This window comes from Budorcas taxicolor, chromosome 12, assembly GCF_023091745.1.
Source record: "Budorcas taxicolor isolate Tak-1 chromosome 12, Takin1.1, whole genome shotgun sequence".
Lineage (NCBI taxonomy): Eukaryota > Metazoa > Chordata > Mammalia > Artiodactyla > Bovidae > Budorcas > Budorcas taxicolor.
In genome coordinates, this window is record NC_068921.1 from 73,291,692 (window position 1) to 73,318,477 (window position 26,786).

Here is a 26,786-nt window from a genome sequence, read left to right on the forward strand (position 1 = left end):
AGAATACTGGAGTGGGTAGCCATTCTCTTCTCTAGATCTTCCTAACCCAGAGATTGAACCCAGGTCTCCTGCATTGCAGGCAGATTCTTTACTATTTGAGCCACCAGGAAAGCCCTATACGGGAAAGGACAAAACAAAAATAAAAAAAAATCCCAAAGAGGAGTCTCATGATCTCACTCTTGTTAGAAGTATGAATAACACTTGTTTGCATGTGTGTGTGCTAAGTCCCTCCAGTTGTGTCTGACTCTTTGGACCTTAGCCTGCCAGGTTTTTCTGTCCAACGGATTCTCCAGGCAAGAATACTGGAGTGGGTTGCTATGCCCGACTGCAGGCGAGCTTCCCCACCTAGGGATCAAACCAGCGTCTCTTACATCTCCTGCATTGGCAGGCTGGTTCTTTAACACTGGCCCCACCTGGGAAGCCCACATAATACTTTATAATTTAGAAAAATTTGTACCCCCTTCATGAAACCTCAGAGCAAACCGTTGAGGCTATCAATGTCATACCCACTTTACAGATGAAAATAGCTTTAGCTAAGAGGTGTGGTGTGCAGCCAAATTTCGTGGATTTGAATCTTCCCCGTTCACATTATATTGTATTACTTTCCACCACAACTACTAAGGGACTGTGTTTTTGGCTTGTTTTTCCTTTCTGCAAACCATTTCCTTTGCATTAGTTCCCTCTGGAATAAAAGCTTAGAAAGCTTTTTAGCCTTCTGAGTGTATTTTTTAGGAAATCACGAATTCCCTATGCTATTTATCATTCATGAGTTCTAAAGTGTACAGTACCACCAAGGAAGCAAGTGTAATCTGGAAAAGTAACAACTTTACACTTGACAACGCTTAACACAGAAAGGCATTTACTGTCTCACCCAACGGGAAGCATCGCTGGTGTATAGCGTGCATTGTGTTGGGGATGCCAGAGGAAGTGGATGTGAACAAGTTTAACGCTCAGACTGCAGCACTTGAACTTTATCTTGTTTATGTCTCTCAAGTTTCATCTCATGAGCACAAGATACAAAATCAGTCCTAACAGCTCTTCCCCACCCCCCACCCCCCTTGTACTTGACGTCGGCTGTACTCTCAACAGCCCTTTGCCCTCTTAGCCGCTGTGCTTCCTAGGTTTCTTTTGCACAAAATCTTCCAGAATTGCTCTTTTCTGGACACGCTGGTCCCCTGGACGGTCGGGGGCTGGGTCCCAAGCTTCCATGCCATTCTCACTTAACTTGCCTTAGGACCCTAACGTACTTGACTGTGTCTGAAAAGCTCCCTGAAATATTCCTGGCTCCATCGGTTAACCCTACTTTACTGCGCTCCAGGTTCTCCTGATCGTTTCTCGAGCTCTCCTCAGGGTTCGGTCCGTATTGGTTCCGAGACGCTCAGCGGGAGGGCAGCAGGCTCTGCGACTCGTCCTGTTCCGCAATCCAGCCCCGAAGACTTCCTGGAACCAGGTCTGGCTTCTCATCCCGGACGCGTAGGCTTCCCTTCTCTCTCTCCAAACAACACACCGGAAAACCTCGGATTGCTGACAGCCTTCTCCTAACCAAGCCGGCGCGCTGGGGGCCGACCCAAAAAGAACTGGGCGGCCTGCGCATGCGGACTCGGCGGCCGCCACACAGGCCTCCCCGGGCCGCCTCCCCTCGGCCCGGCCGCGGCGGTTTAGAGCTCCTGACAGCTCCGCCACCGGCGGACGCAGCCTCGTCTCGTGCTTCCACGTTACCCTATCAGAGACGGGGCGGGGCGGCGGCCCCCGCGGCCTATCAGCGCGAACCACGATCCCGGCGAGCCCAGTAGGAGCCCAGCCAGGAAGGAGGCGATTGGGCCGTGGCGGCTCTGGGGGCGTGGCGTAGCCAGGGCCCCGCCCGCCGCCGCCGCCGCCGCCGCTGCCTCCTCCCTCCCCTGGGCGCCAGCCGCCTTAGGCCCGAGCGAGAGCGGACGGCGGGCGGGCGGCCGCAGCTGCAGCCTGAGCGCCGCGGCCGGGGGCTGGTGGGCCCCGCAGCTTTGCTCCTCCTCTGCGCCCGCGCTCTCGGACATGGTGGCCCCCGGCTCTGTGACCAGCCGGCTGGGCTCGGTGTTCCCCTTCCTGCTGGTCCTGGTGGACCTGCAGTACGAAGGTGAGTCGTGTCCCGCCCCGGCCCGGAGGAGGCGCGCTCCGGGTGGGGTGCAGGGGCGGCCAGGCCTCCCGGCGCTTCCCCGCCGAGCGTCTCGGGGCGGCCGGGGCGGGAGCCGGGGACTCGGCCGCCGGCCTGGGCCCGAGCCCGCCCCGGGGCGGGGGCCGGCTCCCTGTTCCGGGTTTGTCTGGGGGAGAGGTGCGGGCGGCGGCGGGCCGCGGGACCGCGGGTATGGACTGAGGAGCCGGGCCGGTGGGCTAGGCGGGAAGCGGGGCGGCGACTTCTGGGGAGTCTTAGGGCGCGGAGACCCGGGCGGCCTCGCTTGGGACCCTCGATCGGCGCCGGGGGCTCCGGGTCGGCGGTGCTGGGAGGAGGCTGTAAAGGTGGCCCGAAGGGAGGCTGCTTTGGCTTTGGAGTTCCAGGAGGTGGAGGGGACAGTGTCGTGTTGGATGTTAGAAGTGAGTAACCGTCACCCCACTCTGTTCTGGGTTGTGTCTCGAAGTTGTTAACTTGGTGCGTTAAGGAGCCGCTGCTGAAATTCAAGCTCCCGGCGGGCAAGGCACTAAAAGTTTGTGGCTTTACAGTTTCCAGTCTGGTGTCACTCAACCTTTCCTTTTACGAGTTCCCTGAGGTGGGGGTGGGGTGGTAGGGAATCCACTTTTAAGAAGATACGAACGCTGATTTTTCACTGCAGTCCTACAGTTTGGCATGTTGGCTGCTCTTAACAGAACAGGAAACTGAGAGTTGTCCCGTCTTAGTTGTCAGCGGACAGGAGTAAGAATGAAAGCCGCGACTGCCCATTGATCTGATGCTCCAAGCGTGGTTACCCTGCGGAATATTCGAGTATAGTGAAGTTATCTCGTGCACTCCACTGTTTCCAGCCCCGTGTACAGGCTAGTAGTCACAGAGGTCAAATTAAACAGTTTAATATTGGACTATTAGAGGGAGTGAGGAGCTGAACGCAGGAATTGTTTCTGGTAAAATCCCCTCCAGATTTTCAGCTTACAAAGGGAGTAATACTCTCCGATTTTTAGGTCTTATTCATAGCAGCGTTTTGTTTTTTTTTGGGGGGGGGGCGGTGTTCTGGAGGACCATATTTTTTTTTTTAAATCAGAAAGCAGAATATGTGGCATGGCAACATTGGGAAAAAGAATTTGACAGTGAGGCTGCCCCAGAAAAATATATGGAATTGGAACTGGAATGCCTGGACCATGACCTTTAAGATAGGTCATGTATTCCACTTCTTTTACGTATTTTAATGTTAAATATCTTCTACCCTATGAAGTGTAGTACTAATGTCGAGTTAGCATTAATTAATTTTGGCCACTTAAGAGAAAGTTGAGCTTCCTTGGTGGCTCAGATAGTAAAGAATCCGCCTGTAGTGCGGGAGACCTGGGTTTGATCCCTGAGTCAGGAAGATACCCTTGAGAAGGGAATGGCAACCCACTCCAGTGTCCTGGGCTGGAGAATTCCATGGACAGAGAAGCCTGGTGGGCTACAGTCCTTGGGATTGCAAAGAGTTGGACACCAATGATGGACTGATACTTCACTTTGAAGAGAAAGTTGCCTATGTTCTGCTTAATGTGAGTTATTATTTTAAGTTACACAGGTGTACACTTGTGTAAGACACACAGGTGTACACTTGTGTAAGATTTGCCTTTTCCACTGGCTTATAGGCTGTCTTTTTAGAATCACTGTTCTGTATATGATTCTGTAGGACTTTAACACTTCATATCTATCTTGTAGTATTTTCCAGAAGGAAAATCTCACCCAAGAGCTATTCACCCAATGTGGAACGTGTGGTGACATTTCACAAAGAGGTGCCAAAGTGCTGTCTTCTTTAGGGTATTGTCTGTGTGAAGTAGCCAGGACTTGGTCCAGGTGGTAGAGAAGAAAGGAAAAAGTTCTTAAACTTATTGACAGTGACTGGCACCCTCCTGGGCACCTTTCTGTAAGCTGTCTCCTGTTCATGGAGGTACAAGATGTTGTTTCTACTCTCCAGATGAGGAAACTGAGGCTCTAAGAATTTAGCTTGGATAAGGTCACATAGCTGTTAACTCTAAGAGACATAAGTTGAACTTACATTATTTGACTCTAAAGTTCATCTTGCTTGTGGACTGGAGACAGAAGTTAAGTGGCTGAGGGTATCCTGTGGGCCCAAGCACTTGTAAGTAGTGGCAGCTGAGAAAATTCAGCCTTTTTATTTGTTTGTTTGCCACCAGCAGTAATGAACAGGAAGAGAATTTCCTGACATCTTTAATACAGTGGTTCTCCAGCTTGAGTGTGTGGTCACCTGGATTCCTTTTTAAACAAAGGGCTGAGCCTCACTCCCAAAGTCCTTGATTCAGTAAGTCTGGGACCTGAAATTTTGCATATCTAAAAAGGAATCACTGGTATAATGAGTTATGCAGTGGAGTTAAATTAGGTATCTGTTGGGTAAATCAGGTATCTATTTTATTTGATGGAGATATAAAGATAGGAAAGAACCTCTGACAGCAAGCTGTCAGCTCCAGTTTTCCCAAGTAAGTTGTGTGTCTGAGTTTTCTAACTTAAGTCTTTCTGGAGGCATTTAGGACTACTTGATTCCACTATTGAGCCCAAGGCTTGGAGACAGAAGGAACAGAACAGGAATGAGAAGAGTGAATATGAAACAGAGTTGTATTGCAGAGTGTCCCCAATAATTAGCTTAGGGGCCTAGTTTTGTCTGATTTAAAAATACTTATTTTTTCCCCTAGGCTTTTCTGTTAATTGTAATTCAGAGAATTGAAGTATTTAATAGGCTCATGAATTGAAAGGTTAAATCTTTTAGCACCCCTTTTCAAAAAGGCCTTTGAAAAAAGGAAGTCTGAAGCACTAGTTTAGGAATAGAATTTTTGGAGCAGAAGGAAAACTTTTGTATTATCTACTTTAGTATTCTTATGTTACAGATAAGGAGCTATTTTAATTCTCTGCTAATGGTGTGTTCTATTTGGTGATTTAAGTGGGAACATAACCTGGGAACCAAACCTTCTTTTATCTCTTTCTTCCTTAGCATTCTTTCTGTACGCAGTTTATCTTTATTTCACTGAACTGACCTGACAAAACCATATTCTTTGGACACTGGGAAAAGAATGGTTACAAAAGATGGTGATACTTTTTATGCGCACTGTGCTCGCTAGGATTTTCTTGACATTATTTAAATATGAAGATAATAAATAGCAAAAGCAAAGGACTTTCAGTAATTTATATACCCCCTACCCCTTACCTGTGGTTTCTCTTTTCTTGGTTTCGGTTACTTGTGGTAAACTGTGGTGTGAAAATATTAAATGGGAAATTCCAGAGATAAACAATTCATAAGTTTTAAATTGCAAACCTTTCTGAATAGCATGATGAAATCTCACGCGGTCTTGCTCTGGCCATGAATCATCTCTTTGTCCCCTGTGTCCAGCCTGTCACTTAGTAGCCATCTGGATTATCAGCACTACTGCAGGGCTTGTGTTCAGGTAACCCTTCTTGTACTTAATAATGGCCCTAAAGTGCAAACCTAGAGATGCTGACAATTTGGAAGTTTGGATGTGCCAAGAGAAGCTGTAAACTGCTGCCTTTAAGTGAAAAAAGTCTGTGTCTTAGTAAGGAAAGAAAAACAAAACAAAACTGTATGCTAAGTTGCTAAGAATCAATCTCCTATCTGTGAAATTGTGAAAAAGGAAAAAGTTAATTTGTGCTAGTTTGGCCATTGCACCTCAGCCGACAGAGTTTGTGGTCACAGTCTGTGATAAGTGCTCAGGTAAGATGGAAAAGGCATTCCATTTGTACAATAAGATGTTTTGAGAAGAGGGCGCAACATTCACATCTTTTATTATAGTATATTGCTATAATTGTTCTATTTTACTATTGTTGATCTCTGTGTCTAATTTATAAATCAACCTTATCATAATGATAAGTGCGTATGAATAGGAAAATATAATGTGTTCATAGTGTGTGTGTGAAAGTCACTCAGTCATGTCCGACTCGTTGCAACCACATGGACTATAGAGTCCATGGAATTCTCTAGGCCAGAATGCTGGAGTGGGTAGCCTTTCTCTTCTCCAGGGTATCTTCCTGATCCAGGGCTCGAACTCAGGTCTCCTGCATTGTGGGCAGATTCTTTACCAGCTGAGCCACAAGGGAAGCTGAAGAATAATGGAGTGGGTAGCCTATCCCTTCTCCAGCGGCTCTTCCTAACTCAGTAATTGAACCAGGGTCTCCTGCATTGCAGGTGGATTCTTTACCAATTGAGCTATCAGGGATGCCCTAAGTGTATATATAGGGTTCAGTACTATCTGTGGTTTTGATAACCACGGGGATTTTGGAATGTATTCCCTGAGAATAAGGGGGATCTCCTGTAAACTAAGTTTTCTAGCAGACTCTCAGAGAGCTTCTAGAAAATTATTTTAAGTTCATCTAATGATATAGGCTTTTAGCAGTAGTGTCCAGGTCCCAATTCGCTTGACTAGTTAGCACTTACTGAGCAAGTGCCCAGAAATGGAGTAGTTTAGTTTCTGTGGGATGGGGGGAGTTGTGCTGAAATGGGATGGCCAATAGTCAATAGGCTTTACTTTCCCATATGATGTTAATGAATTGTGGTTAAGTTTAATTTCTGTTGCCATAGTGTTCCTTTGATTATTGTCCAGTTATTAATCTTTCTTTGTATGGAAATATCATGGGAACGCAGTCATTTGCTCTTAAGAACAAAAACATCATGTCAGCCATAAATTGATTTTTCAAGATCTTTGGGATGCTGCTTTTTAAATTTTTGAAGATAAGTTTTAAAAATCTGATGAGTTTGTGTTATTCAGAGTTCTAGAATACAAAGACTGATTTAATCAGTTAGCAGAGGCTTCACCATAGTGTTCTTTATAGGTGAGATACATGACTGCATGAACTCTGCCTTTTGTCTTTGCATTTATAGACAACTTGGGGATATAACACATGTTTTGTGAAGCATCTGTGTTCTCTTGCTACTTGCTCAGTGTGGATTTCCTGATCCATCTTGTAGTCAGTCCATTGGAAGCACCCTTTAATTTTCTTGTCCGTGTAATCTTTGGTTTTATTCACGTGCCAAAATTTGAACTGATTTAAATTCAACCTGGCCAGCTGGTTTGTTGAACCTCAGAGCTGATCATGGATGGAGAAAAATGAAGATAACCTTGCTGGCAGGTCTCATTTAAGCCTATAGTCTCTATTTCCAGTGCATACTCAGTACTGCTAACATTCCTCCCTACAATTCCTACAGTTCCCTAGTGTTCTTGAAAGTCCATATCTCACACTTTTTCTTCTTTCTTTAAATCTCCAGCTGAAATCCTCCTTTCTTTTCTTCCTCCGTCTTTATTTTGGCTGCATGAGGTCTTAGTTGTGGCATGCCGGATCTAGTTCCCTGACCAGGGATGGAACCCAGACCCCCTGCGTTGGGAACTCAGAGCCTTAGCCACTGGACCACCAGGAAAGTCCCTCTTCCTCATTCTTTGTGATCAGGGGTCCCCAGCCTCTGGATCTCATGCCTGTTGATCTGAAGTGAAGCTGATGTGATGATAATAGAAATAAAGTACCCAATAAATGTGGTGAGCTTGAATCATCCTGAAACTGTCTTCCCTCCTCAACCCTATCCGTGGAAAAATTGTCTTCTAGGAAACCTGTCCCTGGCGCTGAAAAGGTTGGGGACTGCTGTTTGAGACTTTTTTGTCTTTATTGAGAGAATGAAAGCCATCACAGGGCAGTTTCTTCCTCTTTCTACCTGTGAATTTAGTAGCCTATCTGTATTTATACCCATTCTGCTACTTTTCTTAACATTAATGATTGAAAAAAAAAATCCCTCCTCTTGGCAAAATCCAATTTTATACTTATGCCCTGGATTCCATTTCCTGTCACCATCTGAAAATACTGCTTCTACAGTTACAGTTTTTCTCCTGTATCATCGCTTTCTTCCTCTGCTGGCTCACTGACATCAGCACTCCAGCATGCTGTAACGTCCGTCTTAAGCTGGGCTTCGATGTTAGGTGTTGCGTTAGCTACTGTCTCTCCTGCTATATGCTCATCTTCTATTCTCTTCTCAACACTGTAGAGCCTGCGAAGCCTTACGTATCTGACTCCTCCTGTTTACTTAGCTCTTTTTTATCTTAATCGTCTCTTTCACTGGGCTCCTGCCACATCAACTTGACTTCCAAATGCCCAGCTCATTTCTGATGTAGGTGTCTTTATTCTTGTTGTTCCTATACTCTGAAGGTTTCAGAGAACAGCTTTCCAAATGAGCGTTCATATTTCAGCCCTGACATACTATTTAAGAAGCGTGCTCTAGGTCGGTTAATAACCTCCCTTTGCCTTTTTGTGTTTTCTTCATAAAACTTACTGTTGTCCTCAGTTACTTGATTTGTATTTCTTGTCTGTCTGCCTCTCTAGAATATAAGCTTTATGGAAGGTGCTCTTATCTCTGTACCTAAACTATGTTGACATGGAGTAGATTTGCAATAAGTGTTTTCAAAATGGATGAGTGAGGTTGACTGTTCTAACTTTTTTTTTTTAATATGAATCCTTCTAAACTGATTTTCCAAGCTGAAATTCATTGAAAAAGGTAACGCATCACAACATGTATGCTTTCACATTTAACTAAAGCGAAGACTAAAGTCCTTTGGAATTGAGCAAACGTGGTTACAACAGATGTTATTTTCCTAGTTTACCCAGGAAGATTTTGGTGTAGACATAGTTCATATGTACTTGCTACGTAATTCAGCCTTGTCTTCCTTTCAAGTCTGTGTGTGTGTGCGCGCACGCACGTGCTCAGTTGTAAGTCAGGCTGTGTGTGTGTGTGCGCATGTGCTCAGTTGTGTCCGCCTCTCTGCAGCAACATGGACTGTAGCAGAATACTGGAGCAGGTTGTCATTTCCTCCTCCAGGGGATCTTCCCTCCTCCGGGGAATCTTCCCGCCCCTGGGATCGAACGTGAGTCTCTGCTGTCTCCTATATTGGCAGGTGGATTTTTTACCACTAGTGCCACCTGGGAGCTTTTGGCTTTGAATACTAAAACAGTTGTTAGGTTAGGGTGATTGGAAAGAGATGCTTGCAAGGTCTAGGGGTTCCAGCTCAGTGTATTTCCAGCTCAGTGTATTTTTATTAAAACTGTTTTGTCATTGGTCCTTACTCGACTGTGGAATTGTGAAGATAATGAACTTCCTGCTCTTTGGAGAGAGTCAGATTCCACTGTTCTCTGTGTTTCTGTCTTGAGGCTCCTTTCTCTGCCCCGGCTTGCTCTGATCTTGGGTTTAGATAGGACCTTTTACAGACAGCACTTTTTTCCCCCGCCGCATTATGTTCTTTTTCCCTGCCTGTGTTCGGTTTTAGAATGATCCTAAAGTTCTCTTTCTCCCTGACACTCTTCCGTGCTTCAGCCTGAACAGCCCCCCGGGCTAGCTTCCCTTCTGCCACCTGGCCTTGGCTTGAGCCTTAGCGTCTCTGACCTTTTGTTCTTGATTTTTTCAGTCTGGTTGTTCTAGTCTTGGTTGTGACTCTCAGCACATCATACGTTTTAAGCCCTCAACTTTGTTTCTTAAAATTGTTTTTGCTCTGTAAAAATATGACAGACTCTAATACTGTTATAACTTCAGTAAAAGACTTAGCTGCTTCACCTTTTCCCCGTCCATGCTGTATATTTGGCTTACTATTGTCTGTGGAGAAACCGGTTTGTTTAATGCTGCTCAGGAGACACCAGGATGTTTGGTTGTCTTATCTCAGAAGTAGGAGGCCTCTCTCATTGTCACTGTCTCCCAGGATGTGGCAAAGGAATAAAAATTATCCATAGCTTAAAATGCACAGTTGAGATACTGCAGAAGCAGCCACATTTACAATTTTTAAAGAAACATATTAGTGTCTGTATGAATCTTTGGTGGGTTTGATTTTTATAATTGTTATTGTGTATCTTAGATTCTGTTATATTGATGAACTGTAATACATTTAAGAAAGAAGGAATTTAGTTACATTCATTCAATAAATATTGAGTACCTACTTTGTGCAAGGTACTGGACTCAGTGGTATATAAAGAAGAAAAGACAGTTCCTCCTCTCGGGCTTGCTTTTGGTCTGTATGGGACTTGGCACGCCAGCTGTGCGGGTCAGCTTATTGAGGCTAGGGGATTGCAGTGAAGTCCTGTGCTTGTGAGTGGAGGGATGCACAGTGTAGGAGGAACTGTCCCCACCTTCTCACTGAATTAGTTAGGGAAAGTTTCACAGGGGAACTGGCGTTTGAGGGCAGAATCCTGATGGAGGAGGGAACTTTGCCAGGGGGGCAGGTGAGGAAGGCATTTCTGTGGAACTGCAAGTTGAAAGGGATGCATCGTGAGAACTGGTGTGTTCAGGGAGGTTCCGCCTGTTCCCTGTGCTGTGTGTGTGTGTCAGTTGCTCAGTCGTGTCCAACTCTGCGACCCCATGGACTGAAGCCCACCAGGTTCCTCTGTCCATGGAATTCTCCAGGCAAGAATACTGGAGTGGGTTGCCATTCCCTACTGCAGGGCATCTTCCCGACCCAGGGATCGAACCTAGGTCTCCCACATTGCAGGCAGAGTCTTTAGCGCTTGAGAGTGAGGGGTGATGAGGCTGGACCCAGATGAGGGACCTGATCATGCAGGGTCCTGTTTGCCTTTAGATCTGAAGGGACTTGGACTGAATCTCGCCAGTGCTGTGCAAACACTGCAGAATTGTTATTAGGAATGCATTTTGGGAGGATTTCTCTGGCCGTAGCAGGGGGCTGGACTTGGAGGAAGGTGGGGAAATACCCCAGTTAGGAGGCATGCCCTCTCTTTTGGGGGGAAAAAGGGCTTTGCAGCCACCACTTACACACTGTGGCAAGTTCTGTTATGGAAAAGTGACCGAGGTGCACTGGGGGAATAATAATTAATTCTCCCTGGAAGACTGAAATTTTTATAGAGGAAGTCGTATTTACTTATCACATTGCTAGATGGAAGTGATGTTAGATAAGATAGTAACATAATAAGGGTCTGAGTTTTAGGTAAAAGGCACAAGAAATGCTGGGTACCCTTTTCAATCATAGAAGGCAAGAGAAGCTTAGTTTGGAGAGGAACTTGACCTTTTCGGAGGGTCACCTCATTGCTTTATTTGAAGGACTAGCGCAAATGAAAGAGCCCAGGTGGATGTTTTGGTCCAACTTATAGAAAAGGTCACGGTAACCCCAACATGCATGCACGGCCTCAGTGACAGAGAAAGTGGCCCTGTGGCTGTGGGAAGCCAGGCTGGGGCTCAGCTCTCAGGGTCGCTGTCCCCCAGGGTGTGCTTGTCAGAGAGATCCTCTGCCGTGCCAGATTCACGGGGCCCCATCTTGTGCACACTGGTGTCATGGTCACCCAGGTCTTTGGATTTCATCTGCTCGTTCAGGTAATGAGTCTCAGGGCAGTAGCCCAAGCAGGTATTGTTTAGTCAGTAACCAGCTTGTGCCCTTCCCTCAGGTGCTTTTCAGAAGTAACACGTGTTCTGTTGTGTTCCGCCGGCTTGCTCTCCGAGTCCTCCTGGTTTAGCTTCTTGATACCCTGAAGAATTTGGGATTCAGCCTCCTCGTTGGTCTGTAGCTTCATCAGTGTCTAAGCGTATTCTCTGTCCTCGTGAGACTGCTGAAGGAGATATTGGGCATATCCTTCGCAGCCACACCGTCAGGATCAAAGCGGCAAGACACGGCCAGGGAGATGCAGGAGGCAAGGAGCGCCAGGTGGATCTGGCAGTTGATGGCGGCCCCGGAGTCCTGGTGGTCGCTTGGGCACACCTGTGAGGGGCACTTGGTCGTCGCGGCAGGTGGCCGAGGCACCCTCCAGGGTGCCATGGGGAGGGATGGCAGTGCTGGTTTGGCCCAGCCTCTGGCAAGCACTGTTGAAGTGGGAAACTGCAGTGGCTCTCTGTAGAACGTGTGGCCTGAGGCATCTGGAATAAACAGCTGAAAGAACTTTGCACGTGTACTCTTGGCTCCCACTAAACCTCAGGGTCTACCTGTGAGGTTGGAACAGATTGTGGTTAAAATGTTCCGTTAAATGATGGGTTGGGTGAGTGAAGCATGCAAAGCTGAGCAACTGTGGAGAGAGAGCTTAGCCTGGTTTATATGGCGGAAGGGTTTCTGAGTTGTGCTGCAGATAAGCTAGGGTTTGAAATTGAGTCATGTTCTGACAGTTACCATGAGTCTGCAGGTAGCTTGGGTGACTTCTCTGAGCCTTAGATTCCTCAGTTATCAAAGTATGAAAGATGTTTACTTTCTAGGTTTGTTGTGAAAATTAAGTGAAATAGATATTCTGAACATATTCAGCATTTTTTTTTAAATTTCTTAATTTCCTTCTGTGTTACATCTTTCCTGTTAGACATTTTCATGACTGGATAAGGAAAGTACTGTGACTAATAGTTTAACTCCTATCCAAATTTCTTACTTCCTCCAGCAGTCTGAAATCCTCTACTGAGTACATTGATTTGATTGTCCCTTTGAGAAAATTAAATGGGAGATGTTTGAAATCTTCTTGATAATTGAAAGGCTGCTTCCTTTACGTGTTGCGAGCACATAGATAAATCCATCAGCTTGCCTTTGAAATTAATTTTGCCAGCTGTAATAGACTGGATGGTTAGAGAGTTCAGCCCCAGCATTTTCACCGTTCTTACTCAATCCCTCGTTCAGTCTCTTTAGTGTCATTTTTACGTGTGTTCTGTACACACATTTGTACATGTGATGCACAGTCTTTTAAACTTTATACTGGGAACTGTAATTGTTTATGTGGAGGTAGAGTTTATATTAGAATTTACCTTTAAAAATCGAAATAAACTGCCTTTAATTGTTTTAATTTCCCTACCCCTATCCCTTAAAAAGGTTTAAGTAAGTGAAAGTTGCTCAGTTGTGTCCGACTCTTTGCGAACCCATGGACTCTAGTCAGTAGAATTCTCCAGGCCAGAATACTGGAGTGGCTAGCCTTTCCCTTCTCCAGGGGATCTTCTCAACCCAGGGATTGAACCCAGGTACCCCGCATTGCAGGCAGATGCTTTACCAGCTGAGCAACAAGGGAAGCCCAAGAATGCTGGAGTGGGTAGCCTATCGCTTCTCCAGCGGGTCTTCCCGACCCAGGAATCGAAAACCGAGGCCTCCTGCATTGCAGGTGGATTATCTACCAGCTGAGCTATCAAGTAAGCCCAAAAAAGATTTAAAGTAAAACCTTACTGTGTGAAATTTTCTACATTTACCAAGGTGGGGCATATTATGAACCTCCCTGTACTCATCTCCCCGTGTTAACAATTAACAACCCCTGACCAATCTTATTTCATCTGTACCTGTGGATTATTTCAGAACATTTTACATGACATCATTTCGTTTATAAATATTTTAGTGTTTATGAAAGATAAGGACTGCTTTCAGTTTTAGAATCTATATCATCTAAAAATATTCCCTGCAGTATTTGATTATAATGCTATACCTTTGAACTACAGTCTAACAGAAACATTTGAGACAGGGTTATTTTGCTCTTCTTCCTTGACTTAACCGGCTGCTTAGTTATAAAATATGTCTTTAGTGTTAACAAATATTCTCTAAAAGTTTTCAGTTTCAAGTGATAATCAGTACATCTTTAACAAAGCACATTGCTCAGTTTGTTTTCTTTTTATTGTATAAGCACATAAATACATTTTTACCAGAGAAAAAAACTAAACCATTCAGAAATATATACTATATCCTCTTTTTTAAAGCATCAGTGAAATCTGAACACGTTTACTCTAATACAACTTGCTGTCCGTGGTTCACACCACCACAGTTCTTTCCATTCCTGCCCGCCTCTAATCTGTTTTCCACATGGCCAGCCAAAGTGATCTTTTTAAAATGTAAATCAGATCGTCAGTTCCTTGCTGAAACCCATCCAATGATGTCCCTTTGCTCTTGGAGTAAAATCCAGATTTCTTACCATAGCCTGCAAGGCTAAGTGGGACCCATCCTGCCGGCCGGGAGCCTCTTCTTGATGCCTTAAAGTTGAGCTTGGTCCTGCCCAAGCCCTCTGCACTTGTTTTGTACTACTTGCCTGATCATATTTTGGCATGCTGGAGGCTTTCTGTCATTTAGGACTGCTCTCCTGCCTTTTATGTTTTAACTCAGGGAGGAGTTATTTGACTCCTAAGCACTATATTAAGCACCGCTTCCTTTCCTCTGGCAGGAATGACTTGCTTGTCTGTCTTTATTCCACGGCCTCCCCACTGCTGGAGCGGTCTGCGTGGACACTGGGCTGTGTTTTAATGTATGTTGCGTCCTCTGGGTCTGTAAGGATGTCAGTTATCTTCATTTTTGGAATGTTTTTCCTATTAGCTCCACCAATTTTGGTTCCGTAATTCTCTTGTTTGGTATTGGTTTCATAAGGATAGGTTTTTAATGCTCATCTTTGTTTTTCAGAATTGCTTGTTGCCGGTCTTTGAATTCTGATTGTGAGAGAAGGCTGACTGCCTGTCTGGAGGCTGAGAAGTCTCCAGGACCCCTTCCTTCCTTTCCCTGGTTTCAGCTGTGAGCCCCCCAGAGAGCTGCAGCTGCCTCCACGGCATACCTCTCCTGAGAAGGTGTTTGGATATGATTTTGCCCACCAGTCTCATCCTGTCCGCTTTATGTTTTGAGAATTTTTCCAAAATTTCTGTTTTTTAGATGGCCCTCTTCTTCTTAATAAAGAATTTTGTTTTTCAGTGAGGTTATGCATGTATCTCCTTAAATAAACCTTGTCATTTCTAGAATTTGAGCCTATTGGGAGGTAGGCTCATGTGCTTAGTAGGTGACTGCTTTTTTCTATTTCCTATGGACCACTTTCTTCAAAAAAAATTTTTTTTTAATGTAAGAGGTAATTTCTATCAGCAAGTCATTTCTTCATTGAAAGGATTTAAGTTAAATTTTGTTCTTGGAAAATCTTAAAAATACACCAAAGTATAGAGAATAGTATCATGTACCACTGTGTCCTGTCAGTTCAGTTCAGTCGCTCAGTCATGTCTGACTCTCTGCGACCCCATGGACTGCAGCATGCCAGGCTTCCCTGTCCATCACCAACTCCTGGAGATTACTCAAACTCACGTCCATCGAGTTGGTGATGCCATCCAACCATCACATCCTCTGTTGTCCCCTTCTCCTCCCGCCTTCAGTCTTTCCCAGCATCAGGGTCTTTTCCAGTGAGTCAGCTCTTCGCATTACGTGGCCAAAGTAGTGGAGTTTAGCTTCAGCATCAGTCCTTCCAATGAATATTCAGGACTGATCTCCTTTAGGATGGACTGGTTGGATCTCCTTGCAGTCCAAGGGATTCTCAAGAGTCTTCTCCAACACCACAGTTCAAAAGCATCAGTTCTTCAGCGCTCAGCTTTCTTTGTAGTCCACCTCTCACATCCATACATGACTACTGGAAAAACCATAGCTTTGACTAGACGGACCTTTGTCGGCAAAATAATGTCTCTGCTTTTTAATATGCGGTCAAGGCTGGTCATAGCTTTTCTTCTAAGGAGCAAGCGTCTTTTCCTTTCATGGCTGTGTCTTGTCACCCTACTTCAAAAATTACCAGCACCTGGTGGATGTATTTTGTCTATGCTTTCATCCTCCTCCCCAAGATTATTTTGAAGGCAGTCCGGTGGAAACTCCAACATGATGCTGGAAAATAGCCTCTCTCCAGAGTCAGTGATTGCCCTGTAGGCTAGGGAGTTCTCATAAAGCTAAAGCCTGTAGGAGTCTCCTCGTTGCTTTCTTATTCATTTCTGTTAAGGTTGCAATTTTATACACAGTGTTCAGTAACGTCTGTTAAGTAAAATGTTAATTTCCATAATCTTCATTATGAAAAGCAGGTTGTATTTTTGGATATGATATGGAATTAGGTGAAACTACAGTTGACTCTCACATTCTGAATATAATCAGTTTCTAAATCTATATGGCATACTGACTTTATCTGAAGATACAGGTTAGGAGCCTGTGTCTTCATTTTAAAATGCTTTCCTAGTTCACTGAAAACTCCCAACTAATTTCTCCAGATTATATCCACATACTCTTAAATAGGTTAGACGTTTTTACATTATTGCCCCCAAACAAGTAGGACTTTGTAGGACCCCGAGTTTTGTTTTTTCTTTTAATTTATTGTATTGAAGTATACTTGATTTACAATATTGTATTAGTTTCTGCTCTACAGCCCAGCGAGCCAGTTATACATACATATATTTGTATAAATACACATTCTTTTTCATATGCTTTTATGGTTTATCACAAGATATTGAATATAGTCCTCTGTGCTACACAGTGGGCCTTTTTGTTTAGCCATTTTATATATAAAATGGTAATCCCAGAATTCCAGGCCATCTGTCCCCCTTGGCCACTGCAAGTCTGCTCTCTACCCCTGTGAGTCTGTTGTTCATTTGTGTCGTATTTTAGGTTCCACATTTGAGTGTATGGTATTTGTCTTTCTGACTGACTGCACTCAGTTTGATAATCTCAAGGTCCATGCATGCTGCTGCAGACGGCATTAGTCCGTTCTTTTTCATGGCTGAGCAGTACTCCATCGTGTATATGGACCACATCTTCTTTATCCGCTCATCTGTCGAGGGAGATTTAGATTGTTTCCATGTCTTGGTTATTGTGATTAGTGCTGCTGTAAACATAGGGGTACATTTTATCTCTTTGAATTATAGCTTTAGGACCCTGAGTTTTTGAGACCACCAATCTAAGGTTTCCTCCTTCCTTCTCTTTTTTCCTTCTTCCTTCCTTCCTTATTTAGAGGGCTCCAGAAGGCAACCAGTGTAATAAAACACTACACAGAAACCCAGAAAATGCAGACTGGGCATATGAAGAGCTACCTTGATTAGTAGGGTGAAGAATAAGGTAAAGTGTATTTCATTTGGCTTTTGGCTGCATTAGGTGAAATCAGAAATTCACTAGCTTTTGATGATTGGAATGGCAGGTAGTTGTTGAGATAGGTTGCTCTGGCTGTCTTCCTGGACTCCTCTTTCTTCACTTGGCCCCTGTCCAGACAGTTGACCTAAGTCGCGGGTAGCCTTTTCCTCTCTCGTATTTTTTCTCTGCGCTGTGTCTGTTTCCGCTGCTGGTACTCCATGGTCTAGTCAGCATCGTGTTACCTGAGTTACTGTCACTGGGACTTTATTGATTTCCCTCTTTCCTTTTGGCTGTTTACTGGCATCTTCTAGCAGAGAAAGTAAGAGAAAGTAGTGAGAAAGACCCAGTCAGTAACGAAGGCATGGTGGAGAGGAGAGCTGGCTGCAGTACTGGACTTTGAGTTCTTGAAAGCCTCATTAATCTTGAGTTCTTGGCTTTTATAAAGATACGATGTTCTTTGTGTTTGGAATGCTGGATTCCCTCTTCAGGCTTGGTACATAGGTCCATCCTTCTCACTTGTCCTTCAGGGGAGACCTCCGGGAACACCGTGTCCCCCCAACCCAGCACTGTCCAGGAGAACTTTCTGTGATGCTGGGAAATGTTCTCTATCACCCTTACTGTCCCACACACTCGCCATTAGCTAAGCGACATTTACGCTATGAGTAGTGAGACTGACAAATTGAATTTTAAATTTTATTTGGTTTTAACTGTAGGTGCTAGGTGCCTCTGCTTGTGCCCTCTCAGAGCCCTTTGTGTATTCATTCCATCCTAACACTTACTGTGTCGTATGCTTTTCCAACATTTTATTATTAAACATGTTGCGAAGTTGAAACAATTTTATTGTGTACAGTCCTGTACCTATCACTTAAATTCTACTATTGATGTAATTACTACACATGCTTTTAATGCATATCTATTTGGGCATTTTTCTATCCATTAATCCTTTTGAAAAAATAATTTTCAAAATAACATCAGTGCACTTGTCCCCAAATACTTTAAGATGTGTATCATTAGTATTTGTTTTTTGCAGGGGTAAAATTTGTATATGATAAAATGTCCATTGTAAATACATATTTGCTGGATTTTGCTAACTGCATGTGCTCATGTAACCCTCGCCTCCGTCAGGGCTGGAACACTCTCAGCGTCCCAGAGACTTCTTTCTGCTCCTTCCCAGTCCTGTCTCCCACCCTCTCAAGTGATGACTGTTCAGAGTGTTTTCCCTGCAGTGGCTCCTTAGCACACTGAAAAGCTTAACATCACGTTCATTGTGAAAGAGAAATGCTGTGGCATTTAGTTTCCATATGCACCTTCTCCATGCATTTGAACTGTAGAACAACAAAAAGAGTCTATCTTCTACCTAACAAGGTGCAGCTCTTCTTGTAAGTGAAGAAACGCTCACCTGTATCCTGGTTGAGAAGATATGTTTTCAACAGTCACTGTGTGCATTACCACTGCCCTGTTCGGTACTTAGTTATAGAAAAACTAAATTGTAAAGTTAATTTCAACAGCTTGTAAATAAAAGAAAAATGGAAACTGGACAAAATCTGGTTAGTACAGTCGATTTTCTGTATTCATGGTGGTTATACTCCGTATGTCATTATGAATGTTGAATTGGCAAATATTGAACCACTGCATGTGGGAGAAAATTTGGGCTTAGGATCCTGCAAGGCCTCAGGTCACTATATGTTTGTCAACCGATCAAAACCTAACCTTGTTGTGTGTGACTTTCTGTTTAAAAATACCTTGTTTAATATAATTGGCTAACATTGAATTCATGGCCAGCAGCGTCATCATTCATGTCTGAATGAAGCTTATTTGGCAAACATGTTTTCTTTTCTTGAAAGTGTTTTGCTTGGGCTGTACAGCTTGCAGGACCTTAGTTCCCCTACCAGGGAGGGATTGAACCCACATCCCTGACAGTGGAAGCTCAGAGTCTTAACCACTGGACGACTAGGGAATTCCCCAAACGTATTTTTTTGAAAGGCCCAGTACGGTCTCTTGCGTTTAGGAACATTAGGAAGTACTGTGCTTGGGGGACAGTTTTAAACAGTGAAATCAATGAAAAAGAAGGAAAAAAATGATAGAGAACAGTTGTTTATAACATGAGAGGTGACACAGGATGGAGAATCCCCTTGTTTGACTTCAGCTCAGAACATGCTCTTCACCTGTCCCAAGTATGTCCCCATTCTGCACATATACATGTCCTCAAATGACCGCCAGGGGGCCTTGAATATTAGTTTGGAGATTACAAATGAGTTTTAGGGGGTTACAAATTAATTTTAGTGAGTGGGCAAATTCTGAGACACAATCTGAATTGTGAGGCTTGACTATATATATACAAATAAACAGATGCGTATAAACAAGCAGAGAGAACATGTGCAAAGCCACCGCAGTCTTGAGTCTGTAATTAGTCATGAGGTCATAGTTGATATATATGGCATCCTTTGTTAACTTCCTGTCCCATACTTCTCGTGCCTTCTGCTGGAACCTCCGCTCCTCTGGCTTCTTCACCTGATGGTGTAACTGAAACCCTCATTTCTGAAGGGTCTGAGTGCTCAATTGCCCTGTTTTTTGGTTGCTATAGTTTTAAATTAATCTTTAGTGTTGGGCACGGAAGGACTAAGGCCCCAGAGAGTCCCCTAGGGTCCAGGGGTACCCCTCTTTGCCACCGTAGCAGCAGAGCCCATTTCTCCTTGATCAGAAACTCCCTGCAGCTGGGCAGCTCGCTGCTGCTTTATCTCAGCTTCATGCTGCAAGAGGTTTGTATCTTGGAACCAAAACACTCAGCAACCATCTTAGTGAATTCTAATTGTATAATCCCTTTTGGGGATAGCATTTAAAATAAATATTATTTGCTGTTTAAATAAAATTTAAAAATATTGACCAATTCTGGTTGAAATAGGTTAATAAATGCATAATGTTCAATGCATATTAGCCAATATAAGGATTTTCCATGTAGCTGAGACTTTTAACTGTAAGTACTGAGAAAAATTTAAGATAATTTTGACAGAAGACTTTTCTCAATATATTATAGTTGTCTTTAAGTTTGGTGGGCTATGTGGTTTTTGTCAAAACTACTCAACTTTGCATTATAGCATGAAAGCAGCATTAAGCCAGGTACAGTGAAGGGGCGTGACTATGTTCCAGTAGAATTTTATTTACAGAAGCAGTTTGCTGACCTCTATTCTAGAAAGTGGGCACACATCAGTTAATGAAACCAGATACAGTATTATATTCTACTCTTCTTAATATAAACCTTTACAACCCATTCCCATGCATGTTCCATGAGTTTCTGCTAGTTTATCAGCAAAGTCTTGCAATTCTTTTGGTGTATAAACTATTTTTTCTTTTTCTTTCTTTCTTTTTTTTTTTTTTTTACAATTTTTTATTGGAGTATCTTTGCTTTACAATGTTGTTAGTTTCTGCTCTACATCAGAGTGACTCAGTTATACATATCTCCCATCTTTTCAGATTCCCTTCCCACGTAGGTAACGACAGAGCATTAAGTAGTAAATTGTTTTCTTCAGGTCACAGTACATATACCTGCCTGGTGACATCCGGAGTGGTTAGGTGTGTCTGAGTGAGCATCCCCTTTCATGGCTTCTGCCCTGAGTGGTTGTCCTTGGAATTTTAAGCGGTGGAAGGCTGAGTGCACTGACCGTGGATGGCAAGCTGCTTCTATGGGTAAGGCAGGCTCAGAAGGACTTGGAGGTTAAATTGGTCCATTTCATGTAGGTTACAACCAGATGTCTCCATTTTAAGTTTGAGGGTCCCATTCTTTACTAATATGTTCTAGATACCTTAGGAGAGACTTGGAGAGACTCTGAATTCAACTATTGTTTTAATCTAGTGATCCTGAAAATTAAATTTTGTGTTTGATTTCCAGCTAAATCATCTCTATGGCTACAAAAAATGAAGAGTTTGTTTTAGGGGCTACCATGGACTCTCTCAGCTAGGAGTTAGCCCTGAGCTTTTCTTCCCTCTTTAAGTACTCTGGTGTGCTCCAAGGAGTCACCCCACAGTCCTTAATTTCATCATTACTGCCATTACGGTCAAGTGCAGCAGCCACGTGGGTTTCCCAGCCATGTGCCTCAGTTTGTGGCATGTCAACTGCAAATGATATCTTCATTAATTAATTCTATACCTGCTATAAATTACTGACTCATTTCTCATGGACACAGAATTCAGCAACAGCGCTCAAGCTCAAGGGCATGACCAAACCAATCCTTAAATCCCATTTTTGTGGCTCTGTGTCTTGGAATCACTCCCAATACCAATTGTGTATGAAAGTCTGGTTCTCTTCAGGAGACAGAAACCTCGTGGTTATTTTAAAAGAGGAAGTTTAATGTGAAGAACTGTTATGAAGGAGGGCGACTGTAATGGTGTCAAAGGAACTCTGCAGGGTAGTCCAGGACCGAGAGGCAGTCCCCAGGGAAGGGCCAGCCTGGAGGGGTCCCCTCCCCAAGGCTGGGGTGCAGACCTCATTGGAGACAGTGCAGTTGCAGCCCATTTGTTGATAGAAAAGTTTGCTTAGTTGCCGGGGCTAGAGCTGGTCCACAGCAGCTGGGGAAGCAAGAAGCCACCTTCTCAGGTGTGTGGTGTCCTCGTGGGCAGTCATGTGTGACCGAGGCTCCAGGTGGCCGAGGGACTGGACCCTGAATGCGTGGCTAGGACAGGGCCCCTCTGGAGGTGGGCCCCCTGCACACCACGCGGCAGGGGCCAGAAGAAAGGAACGGCAGCCACAGGAACCAGGAGGGGAGCTTCCTTCAGCGCCCTTTACTGTCAAAGCCCAACCTGTGCTCAGTGTAGAGAAATGCTTACCCACCCCAGTCCCTTATTACAGTCCGTACTGGAGGACGGATGCGGAGCTGAGAGGCGGCACGTCGGTTGATTATCGGCCTGTCGGTCAGATGCTGCTGTCTACTCCCAGCTCCCCAGTAGGTCCCCATTTTGCTCAGAGTGAAACCAAAGCTGAACATAGTCAGGCGCCTCTACTACTCTGACCCCATCTCATTTGTCATCTCCCTCGTTGGCTCTGTGGTGGTCATCCAGCCCTCCCTGCTGTTTCTGGAACACAACCTGGTAGGCATCTGACCCCAGGGCCTTCGCACTAGGTGGTTGTCCTTCTTGGCAAACTTTTCCTAGCTAGATACCTGCATGGTGAGTCCTCACTTTCTTCAGGCAGGTCTTTGCTCAGGGAGGCCCGTGACCACCTTGTTTGACACTGAAAGCCCCACTGCTCCTGACCCTCCACCCAGGCAGCTCGCCTTTTCACCTCCCATACTTAAGTCTGACTCTTGCTGCTGTAACGTCAGGTGCCACGAGTGACTGAGGTTTTTGTTTGCTTCGCTCACTTATCCCAAATATGTAGAACAGTGCCTGGTGCCCTGTAGTTGCTCAATAAGTTCTTGATTATTACAGTGGATTCTAATATTCATTAAAGTGAGATTCTAGTTAAACAGAGCAGTTCTAATTTTGTTGTTGTTGCCCAAAAAAGTTTAAGTATTTTTGCTACTTACTGTGTTACCCAGTTTTCCTTGTATTTTGTAGAGTAGGTATGTTCTTTGGACTGATGAGGTTAATGCAGGTATATTTTCGGGTGGCTTATACACTGTAAAATGAAGCCCTGTACTTGATTGTTGCTTTCTTTAGCTCACTTTTCAGCTCCTGTGACTTTTTTCATCTGAGTAGATGACTGAAGCAGACAACTATATTTTTAACTTTGTATTAGTGAGAGTTCACTTGTGGTTCATGGAAAGTTAATTAGTTATTTTTTTGTTTGTTTGTTTTTAGGTGCTGAATGTGGAGTAAATGCAGATGTTGAGAAACATCTCGAATTGGGCAAGAAGCTCCTCGCAGCTGGACAGCTCGCGGACGCTTTATCTCAGTTTCATGCTGCAGTAGGTTTGTATCTTGGAGTCAAGACACGAAGTGGCTGTCTTGTGAATTCTGATTTGGTAGCTCTTTTTTGGGATAACGTTTAAAATAAATAGTATTTATGGTTTAAGTAAAGTATTTTAAAATGTTTACAGGATTCTGGGTGAAATAGATTAATAAAGTAAATACACAACACTTGAGAGTCCCTTGGACTGCAAGGAGATGCAACCAGTCCATTCTGAAGGAGATCAGCCCTGGGATTTCTTTGGAGGGAATGATGCTAAAGCTGAAACTCCAGTACTTTGGCCGTCTCATGCGAAGAGTTGACTCATTGGAAAAGACCCTGATGCTGGGAGGGATTGGGGGCAGGAGGAGAAGGGGATGACCGAGGATGAGATGGCTGGATGGCATCACTGACCCGATGGACGTGAGTCTGAGTGAACTCTGGGAGTTGGTGATGGACAGGGAGGTCTGGCGTGCTGCAATTCATGGGGTCGCAAAGAGTTGGACATGACTGAGCGACTGAACTGAACTGACTGAGCATGAGAAAATTTTCAATGTAATCGAGACTTAATAGTCATCCCTAGATAGCCTCAGGGGGTTGCTTCCAGGACCCCCTTGGATGCCAAGATCTGTGGATACTCAAGTCCCTCATATAAAATGATGTAGTATTTGGATGTAATCCACACACATCCTCCTGTATACTTGAATCATCCCTAGGTTACTTATAATATAGTGCAAATACTATGTAAATGTAATGCAGATGCTCTGTGAATAGCTGTGAATAGCTCTGAGAAAATTTTTTCCCAGATATTTATATCTGTGGTTGCAGAACCTGCAGGTACGGAGGTACTGTATATATTTTTCTGCCTTCTGAAACAGATTTCACTGAATAACAGTTTAATTTTCTTGAAGATTTGAGAGCAATGATGTGATAGTTACTTGGAGGTCTTTGGGGGAATCCTGCAGTTCATTGCCTGTTCATTGTTGGTTAGACTCCCTCTGCCCCTTAATCTGTTACTTTTTATTGCTTGCTTGTGTCTGCCTGGAGCATCAACTGTCTTTGTAGACAGTTTAATCTTACAGGACTGTGAGAGATGAGATGACCAGAATACATGTTAATAGGGTGTGAATGAGGTCTTAAGGGTTTTCTTATGAGTCACTGTATCAGCTTTTTGACATTGATACTCTTCATTCCTTTTTAATTTACTTACATGGTCTCACCTTTATTTGGGATGCTGAAGAGTGACAAGTCAACCTGCAGAGTAAGGAGTGATGTAATTTCAATCAGATACAGTTCTGCTCACTGAAAGAATTACTCTATTGTAATTTACTGTATAAGCAAGAAGTAGTTAGGTTTTGGCTTGGTGATGATGTTTTTCTTCATGCTTTTTAGATTTTTATTACTGATGTTACTAACTCTCTGGAATATTAGGAAACCCAGATTTTAATCATAGCTTTGACACTTGATTATTCTGTGACATTGGTGAAGTTATGTAAGAAAATGCAGGCTTAAATTAGAAGTGACCTGCATGTTCCCAGCAGTTTTTACCCTGCCACTCAAAAAGGGCATTCTGTGAAGACTAGATGAGAGAACTGTGTATAAAGATTTCTTTGAAAATAGGGGATGATCACATGTGTAAGGTATATAGAAATATTGTGTCTTTGAAAATTAAGGCTTTTCTAAAGACAGAGTTAGTATGTTAATAGGGTTTTCTTAATTATGTGCACTTTTGATGATGAGCTGGCCTTGGGAAGTCACAGGTGGTTGGCATGGCCGCTCGCACTCGTTCCTTTTCGCTGGCGGCCTGTGCTGTGTGGCCGGGTCTCCCAAGCCCGCACTTCCCCGCTGATCTGAGTTGTCTCCAGTGCTGCAGTGTGGCAGCTACTGCCTTAGATAATGCAAGTCTTAAAAATATATTCTTTCTTGCTACTGTGAGAATAGTTGCAGAAACATGTACATCTACTCATTTTGTACTTTATTATTTGCTTTAGTTAATCTCACAAAAAAATTGGAACATTAAGGGCCATGGCATATTGTTAATGTCGTTTAAAATGACTGCCTATTTTTCTTTAGCTTCACTACCCTACAAGGATTCCACAGATGGCTCTTCCCCAAAAATACCCAATAAAATACTTATTGTCTACACTGAAAGACATAAATTAGTAACGCTAAAACATGGTAATTTATTTGTGAAATTCAGAAAGGGAGAAAGTGAGACACTGCTAATGCATTCAGAATTTGAATAGAAATGTCCTCTTCATGGTAATGTGGCAAGTAGCAGTGATTCTCAAATGGTACACTTCCCATAATTTGAGGAAGACCTGTATGTTTTGAGACAATCATCATTTTAGTTTATATAAAACACTGATGTTTTATAATTAACCATAGAAAGTAGAGTTTAAATTATAGTTGATGGGAATATATAGTAGATTGGGATGGGGTGATGTGGTATCATGGCCTGTTGAATCTTTTTAAGAGGTGTTTGTTGATGAGAAAAGAGCTGTAGGTCTTCTATTTCAGGTATCTTATTTACCAAACATCAGATTTAGTGTGGCCATGTTCACTGCTTCAGATAACCAGGGGGTTAGTGAGAGTCTCTTGTAAACAGTGAGTTAGTCTGGGTCTCCTGACTTTTAGACCAGCAAGTTGTGCAGTTACTGTAGTTACTGTTGTAGATCAAAAGATTGAAGAGCTGTGCCACTGTAAAAGGTACAATTTTTATTGTGTGTGTGGTAAAATACCACCCAGAATTTTAGTTCAGTTTAGTTACTCAGTCGTGTCCGACTCTTTGTGACCCCATGGACTGCAGCGTGCCAGGCTTCCCTGTCCATCACCAGCTTCTTACTCGGAATCATGTCTACTGAGTCGGTGATGCCATCCAACCTACTCGTCCTCTGTTGTCCTCTTGTCCTCCCATCTCCAATCTTTCCCAGCTTCAGGGTCTTTTCAAATGAGTCAGTTCTTTGCATCAGGTGGCCAAAGTAGTGGAGTTTCAGCATCAGTCCTTCCAATGAACACTCAGGACTGATCTCCTTTAGGATGGACTGGTTGAATCTCCTTGCAGTCCAAGGGACTCTCAAGAGTCTTCTCCATCACCACGGTTCAAAAGCATCAATTCTTCGGCGCTCAGCTTTCTTTGTAGTCCAACTCTCACATCCATACATGACTACTGGAAAAACCATAGCCTTGCACAGTAATGTCTCTGCTTTTTAAAATGCTGTCTAGGTTGGCCATAGTTTTTCTTCCAAGGAGCAAACATCTTTTGATTTCATGGCTGCAGTGATTGTGGAGAAAATAAAGTCTGTCATTGTTTCCATTGTTTCCCATCAATTTTCTATGAAGTGATGGGACCAGATGCCATGGTCTTAGTTTTGAATGTTGAGTTTTAAGCCAACTTTTTCACTCTCCTCTTTCACTTTGGTCAAGAGGCTCTTTAGTTCATCTTCACTTTCTGCCATAAGGGTGGTGTCATCTGCATATCTGAGGTTATTGATATTTCTCCCAGCAATCTTGATTCCAGCTTGTGCTTTATTCATCCCAGTGTTTCTCATTGTGTACTCTGCATACAAGTTAAATAAGCAGGGTGACAATATACAGCCTTAACATACTCCTTTTCTGATTTGGAACCAGTCTGTTGTTCTGTGTCCGGTTGTAACTGTTGCTTCTTGACCTGCATACAGATTTCTCAGGAGGCAGGTCAAGTGGTCTGATATTCCCATCTCTTTAAGAATTTTCCACAGTTCGTTGTGATCCACACAGTCAGAGGCTTTGGCATAGTCAATAAAGCAGAAGTAGATGTTTTTATTGAACTGTCTTGCTTTTTTGATGTTGGCAATTTGATCTTTGGTCCCTCTGCCTTGAACATCTTGAACGTCTGAAAGTTCAGCTTGAACATCTGAAAGTTCATGGTTCACGTACTATTGAAGCCTGG

At 43.6% G+C, this 26,786-nt stretch overlaps 1 protein-coding gene across 1 annotated transcript in view; it reads left to right on the forward strand.

The window, feature by feature from the left end:
- Positions 1-1,981: 1,981 nt before the first annotated feature.
- DNAJC3 (DnaJ heat shock protein family (Hsp40) member C3) overlaps positions 1,982-26,786 on the forward strand; it is a 59,084-nt gene continuing 34,279 nt past the window's right edge. The window contains exons 1-2 of the mRNA XM_052650277.1: positions 1,982-2,113; positions 22,768-22,878. Of these exons, the coding sequence (XP_052506237.1) occupies positions 2,032-2,113; positions 22,768-22,878 (193 nt within the window). The 5' untranslated portion in view covers positions 1,982-2,031. The remainder of the gene's footprint in view (positions 2,114-22,767; positions 22,879-26,786) is intronic.